Here is a 16,180-nt window from a genome sequence, read left to right on the forward strand (position 1 = left end):
AATGTTTTGCTAGTGAATAGACAGGGTGATCATGAGAAGCCATTCCCATCACCTATCCCAACACACACACAATTCCGAGACCCAAGAGTCTTAACTATAGAAGTGACAACATGGTATATTAGTGTCATGCAGGTAGTGACAGTTCTAGGGCCTCCCACCATGCCCATCTTACAAGAAGTACTGTAATTCCACAGGCACAAAATCAATGAGGGCAATGTGGCTACTCGCTAATAGTTGGTGAGTGGGAGCATAAATCATCACCCCCAGGAAGACAATTACTCTAGCCTCAGTAAGTGATGTCACTTGGCTGACACCGTAAAAGTCTTCAACTTTAGTTCGGATGGCTTCAAGGTGATGGGGCACATGGTAAGGCCAGTGAATTACATGAGCATGAGCCCATGGCCACACTTCAGTTCCCACAAAACGAGTTCCCTGATCAGCAGCAATGCTGTGAGGAGTACAATGACAGCAATAAAGGCATTTGGTAAATCCACAGATGGTGGTTTGGCCAGAGATATGGTATGCAGGGAAGGCAAATCTATACCAGTTCCAGTGCGAACTAAGGGCTGCACCTTTCATAATAACCTTGGTGCAATGTAACCAACCTACTCTTTGGGTGGCTGGCTGGCCGTCTCTCAGGTAAATATTGCCACACTGGGGGCTCACTGTTGGACTCTGCTGCTGAAGGGACAGGCACTCAGAAGTGGCTGTGGCCAGACTGTGCCTTCGTAGCAAACCCTCCCATCTTTGTCACTATGGCCACTTTGTTCATGAGCCTACTGGCAAGGAAGGGAGAAGCTGACCATTATCCATGGACGGGCCATGATGCCTGCTGGATTATGAAGGTTCCCCTCTGCTGAGTTTCTCTTTGGTGTTCATTCCTTCAACTCTGTGCTCATTTGGAGAGATCATACACATTTTTTTTTTTAACACTTTGTCACCAAATTTCCAATCTCATTCCTTCCAAGTCTCTGATCAGTGAGCCAAACTGCTGACTTACTACTGCTTAAAACCCATGTAGACCTGTACTTCTAGTCATCTCTTGTTCCTGGCACTATAGAAAATTTGAGGACTGCTCGAAGTTCTACCTGTGGCGAAGATTCCCCTTTGCCACTCCCCTTCAGGACCACCCCGGTGAGTATCACTGGTGCACAACTAATTAGGATCAAACCTTTTCTCCCCCAGTAAGTTTGTCATGGGGAATACCACATTGAGGTCACAGATGGAGGATGAAGTGAGGACGCAGGACTAGGAACCATGAGAGTCTGAGCCAGTCCTTGTGCAACTTACTGTGCTCTTCGGACCCTGCCTGAGCCCAGTTCACACTCATAGTCCCACTGGCTGACAGTGCTGCTGTGCACGCCCAATGCCACAGCTCCGTGTGTTAGAGCACAACCATTTTCCTGGCAGCCAACTCTAGAACACAGAGACAATCCAGAAGCCGTTTCTCAAAAGGAGAAGAGTTAATGTGAAGAGGACAGTGTGGCCTTCTCTCACAACCCAAATGTTCGCACTGTGATTCACCTCACCTCTACAAACCTGCCCAAGATTCCACACTATACCTTATCTGCTGCGACATTTCCCATGTGCTTGGATTGCCGAGGTCACGTTGTCCACATGGGGTGCGGCTTATGCAGTGGCTGGGATGGTTGCAGGGACGTCTCCTGCTCTGAGCCTCATTCAAAGCTGGTGGCCTTTCACGTTACTTAGTAAATGCGCAGAAATGACACACTCAGTTGAAATAAATGCGGACGTCAAAACCACAAGAACTCTCCTCTTAGACAATGCACATTTTGATTTGTGGAAGAAGTAAGATAAAGAAAGTTGTCCATGATCATAGAAGGATAACAACATACCCCAGATCACAGGATCCCTAGAATTTTTACCAAGGTGGCAGGCTCCTGAATTTTTGTGGGGCTTATATCCAATGCTCTGACATGCAGGATTTGATAATTCCCCTGTGCCGGAAACAATCATAATGGTGCCTTTAATGTAGTAGATGAGGGTGGTGTACCACAAAATGGGAAAGTGGCAAAACTGCCTGAAGACAAGATTATGGCAGAGGCTAGAATACAACACAGCCCTGCAGTGGGACAGTGAAAGTGGGCTTCTGGCCAGCCAGCTGAAAACAATCTGCTTCTGGTGGTCTCTACCTAAAAGCATAGAGAAGAAAGTATCCACCAGGTCCTCAGCTGCATTCCATAGACTGGGGACTATTTTAATGTATTCTAGTAAGTAGTATCTGTGCTGGACCCCACAGAATGCTGGACGGTCATTCTCCGAGATCCATCTATCTGGCATAGGCCAAAGAGACGAGATGTATAATGATGTGGAAGGAATCACTGTCTCTCCATCCTTCTAGCCTTTGGAAATGGCATTAATCTCTGCAATGCCTCCAAAAATGCAGTACTGCTTTGGCTTGTTGTTGTGGTAGGTAGGGACTGTTCTAGGGGCTTCCACCAGGCCTTTTGTATAATTGCCGTTAACTCCATAGTTCATTGAACCAGGAAGAGGAATATGTCCGGCTGCTCTTAGACCAACCATGTATTCTGGAACTTGCAGCAGGCCAAGGGACCACTGGGAGGTAAGCCTGACCCTAAACTCCTTCATTAGTCTGTACCTGAGCATAGAGGTATTTTGGTTCCCAGGAGGAGCATCAGGTAAGAGCCAAAGGTGAGTAATCTCCAAAATATTTGCTGGTTTTCATGACCCTTTTAGGCGGTGCCCCTATCCAGTGGCCATCGGTCTGTTTAGGGAAAGCCAGAAAGCCTTGCAGCATAAATATTTGGCAGAATAGTGGGTCCTTCCTCAAGAGTCGCTGTGAACTGACTCTGCCCTACTCTGTTCAAGGTGTAAACACCTCTCTGGGTCTGTGATTCAGTTCTGACAATTAGCTAAGAAGTCATTGCCCAACTCTTGTGACTTAAGTCAGTCTTCTTTGAAACAGGCCTGGAGCTCTAACAAATAAACCTAGATTCTAATACAATGGTGGACCGAACTGCCATCCATTTCTTTCAGCCCTAGGACACCGTGAACATCAGACCCACGCCAAAGATCCCAGTGGATCACATCTTTCTGATCACTGCTCCAGCCTTGTTGGCCACCTGTCTTTCACCTCCTATTGGCACAACTACTAGAAGCCATCTGTCCATCATCCCCATTTGTGGAGCTCCTTTCAGTGACAGCACCCCAGCTCTCATTACTGGAACACAGAGAACTTCCATTACAGAGATTCCAAGAAAGCCACCACTCCATTCACCAACAACTCCTCCAAGCTCTGGTGACAGGAGTGTCTATACCTATCGGGGGTTGGAAATAGGGGAGTGGGTAGGCAGATGTTATACAGAAAAAATACACTTTAGCCTTCCAGTCTCCCCAGCCTCCAGTCTCCCCAGCCTTCAGACACCGTATTCAGCATGCCAAGTAGTTCCAGCTTTGTCAATTCCATTCCACATCATCCACTGCTGGATTCAGGTTGATTCACTGACTCCCACGTCACTCAGACGAGCAGACTTTTAGTGCCGTTCTCAGATGCTCAAGCTAATGCATTGAATCTGGAATCTCTGATAATTATATCCATCTCAATAAATTCAGTCCAATCCTACACTTCTTCCATCCTGAGTCTACTTGGGATCTACTCCCGTATGTATCAGTTATGTCTTCTATTTGCGTAACAAATTACCACAAAATTTGTGACCTGAAACAACACCCATTTATTATCTCAGTTTTCTGTGGAGCGGGGGGTTCTGAGCATGGCTCAGCTGGGTCCTCTGTGCGGCACTCGGCTTTAGCCAAGGTGTTAACTGGGCTGGGCTCCATTCTGGAGTATGGAGTCCTCATGTTAGCTCACATGGCTGTTGGCAGAGTTCAATTCCTTGCAGTTGTACAATTGTGCTAGCTGATAGCAGAGGCTGCTCTCACTGTCCATGGCCCGCAGCAGGTGCTTGCCTGTTGCTTCTCTCACAGGCCATCAGGGCACAGCAGCTCACTTCTCCAGGGCCAGCTGGAGAATCTGTTGCTCCAGTCAGATGGTAGAAAGTTTTTTGTTTTTTTTTTTTCAACGTTTATTTATTTTTGGGACAGAGAGAGACAGAGCATGAACGGGGGAGGGGCAGAGAGAGAGGGAGACACAGAATCGGAAACAGGCTCCAGGCTCTGAGCCATCAGCCCAGAGCCTGACGCGGGGCTCGAACTCACGGACCGCGAGATCGTGACCTGGCTGAAGTCGGACGCTTAACCGACTGCGCCACCCAGGCGCCCCTAGAAAGTCTTACATAAGGTAATCATGCAAGTGACCACCCCACCTTTGACATCTTCTATTGTCTAAATTTGACTCATGGGTACTTCCCACACTCAAGACAGGAATATACAAGATGTAACAACTCATTGGGGGCAGGGCCCCCTAGGGTGTGTGTCTGTCACAGCATATGTATATCCCAGATATCTCCTGATATAAACTGGCTAGCTATTGAAATTCTTTTGCTATGAATGGTAGGTAACACTTGGTACCCAAACAAGCCTGGGCATTGTCAGGATTCAAGTTTAGGTATAGGTTCAGAAGCAATGAAAATGATGATGGTTTTGGGAAGGAGGCAAAACAACTATTTTAGGAGAGACAATAGGTTCTTCAGACAAGAGAAAGACTAACCTTCTCAAGGGCAAAGGGCCCCTTGCATCAACAAAAGCAGCCCAGTACAATGTTGGCTTTGATGTGCCCAGCTTCAGCGGGATCTTCCATAGGCCCTCAGCTCCATTTTGAGGATCCTACTCTCCTTCCCAGTCAATGTCTTATCTCTAACCTGAGAAACACTTTTAGGTTGTGAATTCAAGCTCCTTGGTAATCCAGCCCACCATCTGATTAGAACTTGTCAGAAGTCTGTGTCGCCGCAGGAAAAAAGAGCTGCTTTCATGGCATAGATTTCTGGTTCTCCAAAGCCCTAAACTCATCATTTTTTCACCCAGTCTTTACACTTCATTGTCTTCATTAAAATGCATTATTTCCCCTGCTGCTTGGATGTGAAAGCCCCGTCTTCTACGGGCACTTGACCCTGGGTATAACAGATGTTGATTTAAATGATATTCTGCTACCGAAAACCATGAATTGCCACCAGCAACAGAGTCAATATTATCTCTACATCCGCAAGAAGACAGGTCTGTGGGAAGTGAGACATCCGGGAAGCCTCCTCCTATGAACACTGAGCACTGGGTGGCATGCCTGAGGTCACCGGTGGCCTGCAGAACAGGCAATGCCAGAGTGAGATGCATGCAGGGCAGAAGAGAGTGGGGACAAGCTGAGCCATGGAGGCCTCTCTGCCTTTTTTGTCATCACACTGGACCGTGATGACAGAACCCAACAGAACTCAACACAACGGCCCCGTGGATATCAAAATCTGACCCGTGTCAGCCTGTGTGTTCTGGGCCCCTGACTGCTAGGAGAGAGTGAACTGAAATCAGAAAGCGGAATATAATGGATAAGAAAGATAACCACAGGTTAGAACCAGATTCTAATCAAAGAACTTAACACCAGTTTGAAGGTGGGAAGATCTCACTGTATCTTGTCCACTTGAATGGGTGACTAGGATGTGTTTCCCTTTTCTCTCTTTTCTGAATGGATATTTTAAACTAATTACTCACTTCCTTCTCACCCACTTTATATCGGGTAGGTTGGAGGCAAATGAACGGTCTACACCACAGGGGCCCTGGACCGCATGTAAGCTTCTGTACATCTTCCCTGAGTCTGAATTTCAACCTGGATACGGTCACTGGCTGAGAGTTGGAGGCTGTACTACTGGGGGAAAGAATGAACATTTCATTGGAACCAGTCATGCGAAGGGAGTGTACCGATACAGACTAAAGAGGTGCTCTGTGTGAGATAAAGACTCTGACTCACTAACACCCATTCCAAGTATATGTCTTATATTCCTTTTCCTCTATTACTGAGAATAAAAGGTGAATGGATCTATTTTCCACTCCTTTACAGTGTCAGGGCCTTGTGACATTACCCCATTCAATATAACATAGAAGTCTTTAGAGGGTTTTCACTTTCCCCTTTCACTTCTGAATTGAAGGTCAATCAATGCCTAGAAGCACAACCCTGGGGGCAAAAGCTGTAGTAGGGAAGGCGGAGCAGAGAAAAGACAAGAGGCCTGAGGCCTGAGGGGAGGATGTCACCATGGGGCCACTGCACCAGCTCTAAACCAACCTTGCCTGATGTGAGAAAGGAAACCTCCAGACCAGGACTCTGTAACTCGCAGCAGAACCAAAACGAAACTGGCACACATCTTCCCACCTACCAGCTGTGTGAACTGGGAGAGTTACGTAACTGCTGTGACTCCTTTTTCTTGTCGATAAAAAGAGAATAATAAACAGGCACAGAGCTGGGCAAAGTAAATGTGAAAATCTATATGAAGGATTTCAGACAACACCTTTTACATAGTAAGTTGTAGATAAATAGCCATCGTCAGCAACGGCAGCGGCACTGATAGATGAGAAAAGTACTCACCAGTACTCAGAATATGGGAAACTATTCCATATATCAAAATAATTTAAAAAGTGATGTCGGGGGGGGGGGGCGTGGTGAAGTAGGTCCTCAGATAGATTACTGGTGGGACTGTAGATTGGTACATTTCTTTAGGAAATTGGCAAATGGTCCAGAGGATTAGACATCTCCAAACCCAGTATTCTACTTCTGGGTACGCAGCCTACAGAAGACTTCAAAATACCACAGAGCAGTAAGAAAGAAGACGTTAGCTCTAACGCTCTATAGAACAGTGCAACTCTGGAAAGCAATAGAAATGTCCACAAATTAGAAATACTTAACCACAGTAATTTCGCTAAAATGTATCAAATATTAATTAAAATTACGTTAATGAGGTGAATAAAATACTAGGCAAAATACACCATAATTGTAAGGGAAATATGAGTATCTACGGCATGAATAAAAAAATCACACAGAAATAAGAGATTTGCCACAACGTTAACAACACTGCTGATATCTGGGTTATGAAACTATAAGTGGTATTTCCCCCTCCTGTAATGAATACTCTATCAGTTAGGATATTTTCAACTGCAAGGCTACAGAAAATCTAACTTGCTTCGTTCGACAAAAGGCGCCTTCTTCTCTCACACAACTGCACAAGTCTAGGGCAGCCTGGGGTTCAGACACAAGGGCAGTGATTCGACATCATCGTGGGCACCTCCGCCCTATCCTCAGTGTGGGCTTCGTCCTGGAGCATGGGGTTTTCAACACAGCAGTTGCCCTAAAGAAGCCATGTGCTGACGGGTTCAAAAAAGGCTTGTTCTCTGGGCTAAACAAGCCTGGCGCTCTGTTGGGAAGATGGGCAGAAGTGAATGGGTCTCAGAGAGGTGGGCAATAATGCCTTCTTCCAACCGCTACTGTTTTAATTTTTCAAAGTGTGTCTATTGCTTCCAAGATTTCGAAACTAATTTGTCTCACTGTAGAACATTTGGAAAAGAGGGTACCAAAAAAACCTGCTGACATGATCCTATTACAGAAGACAACCGTTAACATTGGGTTCGTTTGAAAATTTGAAACAACACTACCTGACGTTCTCTCCTATGGAACTAGCATAATTTATTCAACCACTTCTCTTGATGTTAACTTCATCGGTGGTAATTCCATTTTCATTCATATATAGAATGTGGATATTAACACCACTGGGTGTAATATTCCACCTGATTTCTAATTTACTTTCTTAAGATAGTTTCCTTTGAAGGTAAAATTACTGCACCCAACTTGTTATAAGGCTCTTTTTACATGTTGCCAAATGAACACACAATTACACATTTACGGTAAGAAAAAAATCCGATGGATAAACTACAAAACGGGAATCGTATTTTCCCTAACTTCACAGATGGGTGTAAACATCACATTGCGTTAATATGAAAAAATGTTTTGTTAGAATTAAGGCATTATGTAAGTGGAAGATATTATTCTGATGCCAACAAAAATAAGGAACACTTGAAATTGGCCTCTCTCAGGGATCAGTTCGTCATTTTTACTGTACGCATTGTCATTGCTGAAAACAACTTCCAACACTCTGTGTTGTATGTTAATAGATGCAATGGTTCTGTTAAGTACGGAAATATTTATTCTCATAGGATGATTCCAGGACTCACACTCACTATTCTCCTATTGTCTACTCTTATCCCAGATCACCTTCTCTTCCTGACTGGATTCTGACCTCCAGCAAGAGCACCACCATTATAATTATGGCTCTGCTCTGCTTCCCCAGGCTGACTAGCTACTGAGCTGGTATCGTTCATCCCTAGGAAAATGTGTCAGAAGTTAAATTCCTCAGCAGTTTTCAATCCTAGGGAAAAAAAAATAACCCAAACTTAGGGAGTATAAGAGAAAATGTATTTCAGTTCATCTTACTACACTATTAAGAAATCTGGAAAGCTTTAGGGAGCCGCGCTGCTTTTAGAGATGGTGAGTGAGGAGGTCTTTTACTAGGTACAAAAAACAGGTACTTTAACACGCATAACCTCCTCAACAGTGTAACGGCAAATATGTGACTTACTATATAGGAAAGAAGGCTTTAAAAAAAACAAAAACAAAGGGGTGCCTGGGTGGCTCGGTCAGTTGAGCATCCAACTTCGGCTCAGGTCATGATCTCATGGTCTGTGGGTTCGAGCCCCGCATCAGGCTCTGTGCTGACAGCTCAGAGCCTGGAGCCTGCTTCTGATCCTGTGTCTCCCTCGCTCTCTACCCCTCCCCCACTCTCACTTGTCTCACTCTCTCAAAAATAAACGTAAAAAAAAATTTAAAAAGAAACTCTAAAAACCATATGCAAACAATGATGTCATGATTATCAAAGTTACAAGGAATTAAAAAAAATCACCAAGGTTAACAAAGAAATATCATATGAATTCACTTCCCTTTGCACTGATGTGAGAATTCCAGGGTGCTGATTTGTCCAGGGGATGAGCAAACGAGAGACTACGTCGTCAATTTTACAGTCAGGTAGAGCCCAGGTGTGAGAGACCTTTTCCCCGTCGATGTGCTGCCCGGCTGTGCCTACATCCAATCTGTGTGTTTGCCATTTACAAATGTTTATGTCTTCAGAAAGGAAGTATGAAGGAAAAGAACGGCATGTCTAAGAGCATAGACAGTGTTACAAATATAAATGGAACAATAATTAAAAAATTGAGAAACTACTAATTTTGTACGTTACTCATGTAACGTACTGGTACTTAAATCTTTAAATTTTGAGTAATCTTCCAAATTCAAATACAGCACCCCAGAGTGAGACAGGGTATGATGGTGTGGGGAGAAGTATCTGACAAAACAACTGTAATAATAAAGGAAATGAAATAAAAGATGTGATGACTATTTGTACTTTTGCCTAGAGGTGTCCTCAGGGCAAGAACCTAGAGGTTCTCTTTCCACACTGTGAAAAGTTCAAAGGTTAATGTAGGCACATAGGAGATGATTATTCCATTCTAAAATGTCAAAAAGGTGATTTAAAGGCCTTTATACTGAAAAGCTGAAGATCACCACACTGAACTTTATTAAAAACTCATGGTGTCGCTGGGACCTGGCCTTACATTACAGTGGTTAAAGTTTGCAATAATAAGATGCACAGGCCTTTTAAAAAGTGACCCTGAACTATGAAAGATCAAACTGGAAGAAGGAACAGCTCACCAATTTAAATGTTCAAAGGAACGAAACGAGCTGCAACCAAACGATTATAGAAGAACATGGTGGCCTGAGATTAGTCAACATACAGTAAGTGCAGAATGGGCGATTTTAAAATAATCCTGAAGTATCTTTTGGGGTAACACCAATATAGCATATTTGGAACTATTTTTAAAAAGCAGCGATCCAAGAAACACTCTGAAGTCGTGTGTGGGATCGGCACCGATGGCTAAGGATCAGTGGGTGCTCCATTCATAGAGCATCTGGACATACGCTGTTTCAATGACAATGATGACACCAGATTTTGTAAAATCTAATATATTTAATTTTGGCATAATAGTGATTTATTATGTATTAATACTTCAAAAATATACTTTTGTGTTTAATAAACCACCAAAGAACTCAGAACAATGGCCCTATAAGCACACTTTAGCTCCATACACCAGGCTGCTGTTGCACTGAAGGCAGTGAGTTCCATCACGGGGGTTATAAGATCCAGGACTGCAGATCACTGTGAATAAAGAATAAGTCAATAGGTAACAGTTTCCTCAAATGCCACATAAATTAATTTTACATGGAGGATACATTTTCAAAAAAGATTCTTTATTCCTTTTTATAACTCATGCTCCTTTGTAACTGTGGCAAAATACACATAAGATAAAATTTACCATTTTAACCGTCCTTAGGTGTCCACTTTGATAGCGTGAAGTATATTCACCTTGTCGTACAACTTATTTCCGGAACTTTTTCATCTGGGAGGAACTGCAACTCTATCTCCATTAAGTATCTCTCCATCCCCCTTCCCATCAATAATCTCTGACAGCAACCATCTACTAGCTGTTTCTATTCAGACGACTCTAAATGCCTTCTACGAAAAGTTGTAACTTTTCACTGTGATCCTGGCTTAGACTAAGACTACGAGCTCACACAATCTTACTCCTCACATAATGCTGAGTTCAGAAAGCCGGAGGGGTCATCTTGTGTGTGCTTCACCAGAAGCCAGGGAGGTGAAGACGGTCCATATGCCGACACATAAAGACAGCCCTGAACACGGCAAGGACCTGCAGCTTATTTCTAATAATCTCGTGACCTCAACTCCTATTTGTCACTTGCTAAATGTTTAATCTGGGAAAAGTCACTAACTTAACGTGGTTCGATCATCCCTGTATATAATGAATATGTTGCCACAGCTGTCTCTGTGCGGCAGGAAGTAAAGAATCTAATGGCAGAAGGAATCTAATGGCAAATACACTCTCTGTTATGGACTGACTCTGGGATTCTGGGTAAGCAGTCGATTCCTAGTTCTCGCTTCTTCATTTGTAAAACAGGCACAGTGACAACCAAGTCTATGCTGTGATGTGAGGACTGAAATCACATGACATAGATGAAAAAGCATCCAGAACACCGCAAGCCTTCAATAAATGCTCTGCCCTCGGTGGTACCGGTGCTTTTCCCTACACTTCCCTTTGAGGCAGGGGCATGAAGGTCATGTGATGCCAAGGACTCTCGTTGGGCTGGGGTCTTTGATTATCCTGTTCCTCCTTTTCCTATTGCAAATGTAGTCAGCCAAGGATTCACAAAGATGTTAACTGCACATCTAAAGTGAGGCGCCTGGGGGGCTCAGTCAGCTGAGCGTCCGACCGGCTCAGGTTGTGATCTCGCAGCTCATGGGTTTGAGCCCCACGTCGGGATCTGTGCTGACAGCTCAGAGCCTGGAGCCTGCTTCGGATTCTGTGTCTCCCCCTCTCTCTGTCCCTCTACCCCTCGCGTGCTCTCTCTCCTTCAAAAATAAATAACTGTTAAAAATTTTTTTTTAAAAATTGCATGTCTAAGGCATGGCTGTTATGGGCCATCAAAGAAGATTCTGTTTCTAGCACCATGATTCAGTAATGCAGGTCACTGTCTGGATCTGGGTCATATTACATTATTTAACTTCGTATCTTTCTTTCAAATAATATTCTTTCAAACTGGGAAATATCTTAACTGTTACTCAGATGAAGTATTTTTCATTCTAGGTTCAGCAGATTTCCTCAAGTTTGAATCAATCTTTTATGTAAAAAATACTGGTTAGACCAAGTGAAATCGATTTTTGCTGTGGTCATAACAACAGTGTTTAAAGTGGTGATGTATAGGGTAAAACTGTAATGATGCGATGTTTTCCAAAGATGTGTGATCACAGTACACTTTCTTCCAAAATGCATATTAATATTTCTTGACGCACAATATGGACATGCTGAGAAAAGGTATCAGTGTTAAGTCATTACACAGGGAGCAGAGAAAAGTGAATCTGCGGGCAGTCTTTACATACACTTTACACACAGGGTCACCAGCAGAGCAGACACTGGCATGAAACTGTCTAAACCCCAGTTTGAATACATATGATCTTCTAATAAATGTTCTCAGAATTAACAGATCTTCATGATGCCATATGTGCTGTAATACCTCGGAGAACTTGTCTGCAGCCCTCTCTCCTAAGGTCTATCCTAAAATGTCAAGTTCCCTTTTATGTGGAATTCAGGAAAAATGCTAAAATGCTAGTTACATTTAAAGGAGAAGATTAGCAAAATTGTCTTCTAGCTTTTAGTCTCACTGAGCAGAGTATTTCCTGGCTACGGGCATGAGAACAACCTGACGAGATCCTGATTGTGTCACGAAGCGAGGTGGAGCATTGGTGACTAATCAGTACCAACGTGCAAAGAGATGAGAGGTGGGGGACAAAACCTTCAGGGAATACTTCCTTAAGAAGGGAAATAACCAACCAGAATACAAAACGTATGCTACACGTGGTATCAAAATTAAGAACTTAATTACAAAAATCATAGAAGTAATGAGCCAAATAACAAAACTGGGGGCACAGTTGTAGATAAATAACCAATAGAATACTATTCAGAATATACAAAGAATTTGTATAAATCAATGAGGAAAGGACAGAAAACCAATTTAAAAATAGGAAAAAAAGAGAAAATATACATGTCAATTTGACTGAGCCACCAAAAAAAGCACTCAAAGAAAGTAAGAATTTGGGAAATGTGGGGTGCCTGGCTGGTTCAGTCAGTACAGCATCTGACCCTTGATCTCAGGGTCGTGAGTTCGAGCCCCATGTTTGGGCATGGAGCCTACTTCATTCAAACAAAAGAAAGAATTTGGGAAATGTGAATAAGCATCAAACTAATATACTGAGAGTGACTTCAGCATGATGACAGTTCAAGTGACTTCAGCAAGATGACGGCTCCAGGCCCCCAGGCTCCCAAGGAAATGCTAAACAAACAACAAGAGACTGGCTAAAACAACCTTGTAGCAGCTTTGGAAAGTAGTCAGAGACCAACAGCAACCAGATGAACATCCCATCAAGAAGAAGGCAGGCTCAACATGGTGGAAAATTTGTGGCACTTCTGCTCGCCCCTGCCCCAGAGCTCCTCCCCCATGCAGACTCACAGGGGAGGCCAGGCTGTCTCCAGGGGAGCAGCAGCCAGTGCTCCCTTCCAGCCCACAAACCAGAGGGCAGGGCAGACCGGACTGGCCACCTGTCTGATGGCCACCCGAGGGACTGGTCTCAGTGCTGCTTGTTTCAGACGTAGGGCAAATCTCTGGCCGGGAACAGCCCTGGGCACATTCTGAGAACCACAAACTGATTACAGACCCACAGACACCTGGGGCAAGAGACTGGTGACTGAGGACTACACAGAGAACACCCAAGGGCCACAGGAGGAGTGGGGTGCAGACTCTCAGGGAAATGAAGATGTTTAAAAACAGAAAGGTATAATAAGAAAGAGAAGAAAGAAAGAAAGAAAGAAAGAAAGAAAGAAAGAAAGAAGTTAATAAATAAATGCAGCCAAGTATACAGAAGAATCAGAAGAAAGCACGTAGGACCAGACATGAAAGTGTTCAATCTTTTCAATAACTGTTAGAGAAATGCCAGTCAAAACAAGAATATGGTATCACTTCATTCATACCCATCAGACTGGACACTATCGAAAAACAAACAAACAAAACAAAAAAAAAAAAAAAACAGGGAGGAGGAGGAGGAGGAGAAGAAGAAGAAAAGAACAAGTGGTGGCGAAGATTCGAAGCCACCGGAGGCCTCGTACCATCGGTGGGAATGTCAGAAGGCGCCGCTGCGACGGGAGGGGATGTCCTACACCTTTGATCGCTGCAGTATTACCACAGCCGAGAGGTGAACACAATCTACGCGTCCCTCATTGGCTAGACGGAGAAAGAAAATGTGGCATACACACACACTGGAATATTACTCAGCTTAAAAAACATAAATCCTGTGATATGCTACAATATGGATGAATCCTGAGAATACTATGCTAAGTGAAATGAAGCCAGTTACAAAAAGACAGTGCATAATCCCACGTACAAGAAGTATTTTTTTTAAGTTTAATTATTTATTGAGAGAGAGAGAGAGAGAGAGAGAGCGCACAAGCTGGGGAGGGGCACAGAGAGGGAGAGACAGAATCCCAAGCAGTCTCCACGCTGTCAGCACAGAGCCCGATGTGGGGCTTGAACTCACCAACTGTGAGATCGTGACCTGAGCTGAGCTCAAGAGTCAGACGCTTAACCAACTGAGCCACCTGGGTGCCCCAAGAAGTATTTAAAAATATCAAACTCTAGGGGCGCCTGGGTGGCGCAGTCGGTTAAGCGTCCGACTTCAGCCAGGTCACGATCTCGCGGTCCGTGAGTTCGAGCCCCGCGTCGGGCTCTGGGCTGATGGCTCAGAGCCTGGAGCCTGTTTCCGATTCTGTGTCTCCCTCTCTCTCTGCCCCTCCCCCGTTCATGCTCTGTCTCTCTCTGTCCCAAAAATAAATAAACGTTGAAAAAAAAAAATTAAAAAAAAAAAAAATATCAAACTCTAGAAACAAAAAGAGCTGTGGTTTCCAGGAGCCGAGGGGAGGAATAAATGGAAGTTGTTCAAAAGGTATGCACTTCCAGCTGATGAAAAAGTTCTAGACATCTGTTGCACAACAATGTAAAGTTAGGACCACTGAACGGTATACTTAAAAATGGCTAAAGTAGTTGATTTTATGTTATGTGCTTTTTAACCAGAATTAAAAATTAAAAAATACAATAAAACATAAGAAAACAAAAATCTCCAAGCAAATTAGAGGCCAAGTCCCCATGCCTTCACAGGTGAATTCTACCAAATTCTAAAAAAACAAAAAACAAAAAAATAAAACACAACATGAACCCCAATCTTTCTCAAACGCTTCCAGAAAACTGAAGAGGAGGAACAACATCTAAACTCATTCTGTAAGGCCAGAATTGCCATCTGGCTAAAGCCAAAGACGGTATGTGAGAACAAACGAAAGGCCAATATGCCTTATGAACACGGATGGAAGTCCTCAACAAAATACTAAACCAAATTTAACAGCATATTAAAAGGATTATATTATATGTCATGGTCACTTAGGACTTACTCCTAAAATGTAATGACAGTTCAATATGTGAAAACCAATGCAATACATCACATTAACAGACTGATAAGGGGAAAACCCCAAACAATCATCTCAACTGATGCACACAAAGCATTTGGCAAAATCCACCATCACGCTATGGTGAAAACTCTAAGCAAATTTCAATTATGTAGTGGAGTGTTATCAGCCATAGTTACTTTGTGATATGTTAGATCCTTAGACTTTATCCATCTTCTAGCTGAAGGTTTGATCCTAAGAAAGTAGGACTTAAATGCTCTCCCCAAAACTAAATAAAATAAAATAAAAGATAACTATGTGAGGTGATGGGGGTGCCAGTTAACTAGATGGGGGAAATCCTCTCAAATGCATACCAAACCACCACTGGGTACACCGTGAGCATCTTACAGTTTTGTCCATTCTACCTCAACAGGGAAGACAGATGCCACAGGAACACACGTGAAGGAACAGAAGGCAAAGTTGCCAAATAAAAAGGAGTTCTGCAGTGAGTCAAATTTGGTTTCAAATTCGAATTTTTCACTTAATATCTTTATGAACGCATGCAAGTACCCTAAGATTGCCAGGATTCAAATTCCTTGATTACAAAATTAGGATACTTCCTACATCAAAGGGATGTATGATGCTTAAGAAAACAGTGGCCAGACTTTCAGCAAAGCTTCAGCTATTATCATGAAGAAATCAATGAAATGTGTATTTCTGTGACTGCCTGAAACACAGTCAACACTCAGTATCATATGCACAGAACTCAGTCTTGTGTTCTTTTCATTCCTGAGCACTGGGAGCAAATCTGTATCATCCATCTGGCCCTAACCACATTCAGTCATTGTTACTTATATTTTCATATGTTTAGATTTATACCCAATTAGAGGATACATTCCTTAAAAGCTAAAACTGTGTTGTGTTCTCGATAATTCACATCATGAGAGGGTGGTGGTGAATATAGTAGAATAGAACCACGTTTGGCGGTGGGTAGAATAGATACTTATGTAATGTTTAAAAAAAAAAAGAAGAATAAAATGGATTTTCCTCAACCTGATAAAGGGCCTTCATGAAAACCCACAGCCAATATCATAATCATAAAAGA

At 43.2% G+C, this 16,180-nt stretch overlaps 1 protein-coding gene across 2 annotated transcripts in view; it reads right to left on the reverse strand.

Moving 5' to 3' along the window:
- Window positions 1-9,963: 9,963 nt before the first annotated feature.
- Window positions 9,964-16,180, reverse strand: part of LOC123606185 (zona pellucida binding protein) — a 114,925-nt gene continuing 108,708 nt past the window's right edge. For both annotated transcript variants that reach the window (XM_045494257.1, XM_045494256.1), the window contains one exon: window positions 9,964-10,172. In XM_045494257.1, the coding sequence (XP_045350213.1) occupies window positions 10,078-10,172 (95 nt within the window). In that variant the 3' untranslated portion in view covers window positions 9,964-10,077. The remainder of the gene's footprint in view (window positions 10,173-16,180) is intronic.

This window comes from Leopardus geoffroyi, chromosome A2 (genome assembly GCF_018350155.1).
Source record: "Leopardus geoffroyi isolate Oge1 chromosome A2, O.geoffroyi_Oge1_pat1.0, whole genome shotgun sequence".
In the NCBI taxonomy this organism is placed as follows: domain Eukaryota; kingdom Metazoa; phylum Chordata; class Mammalia; order Carnivora; family Felidae; genus Leopardus; species Leopardus geoffroyi.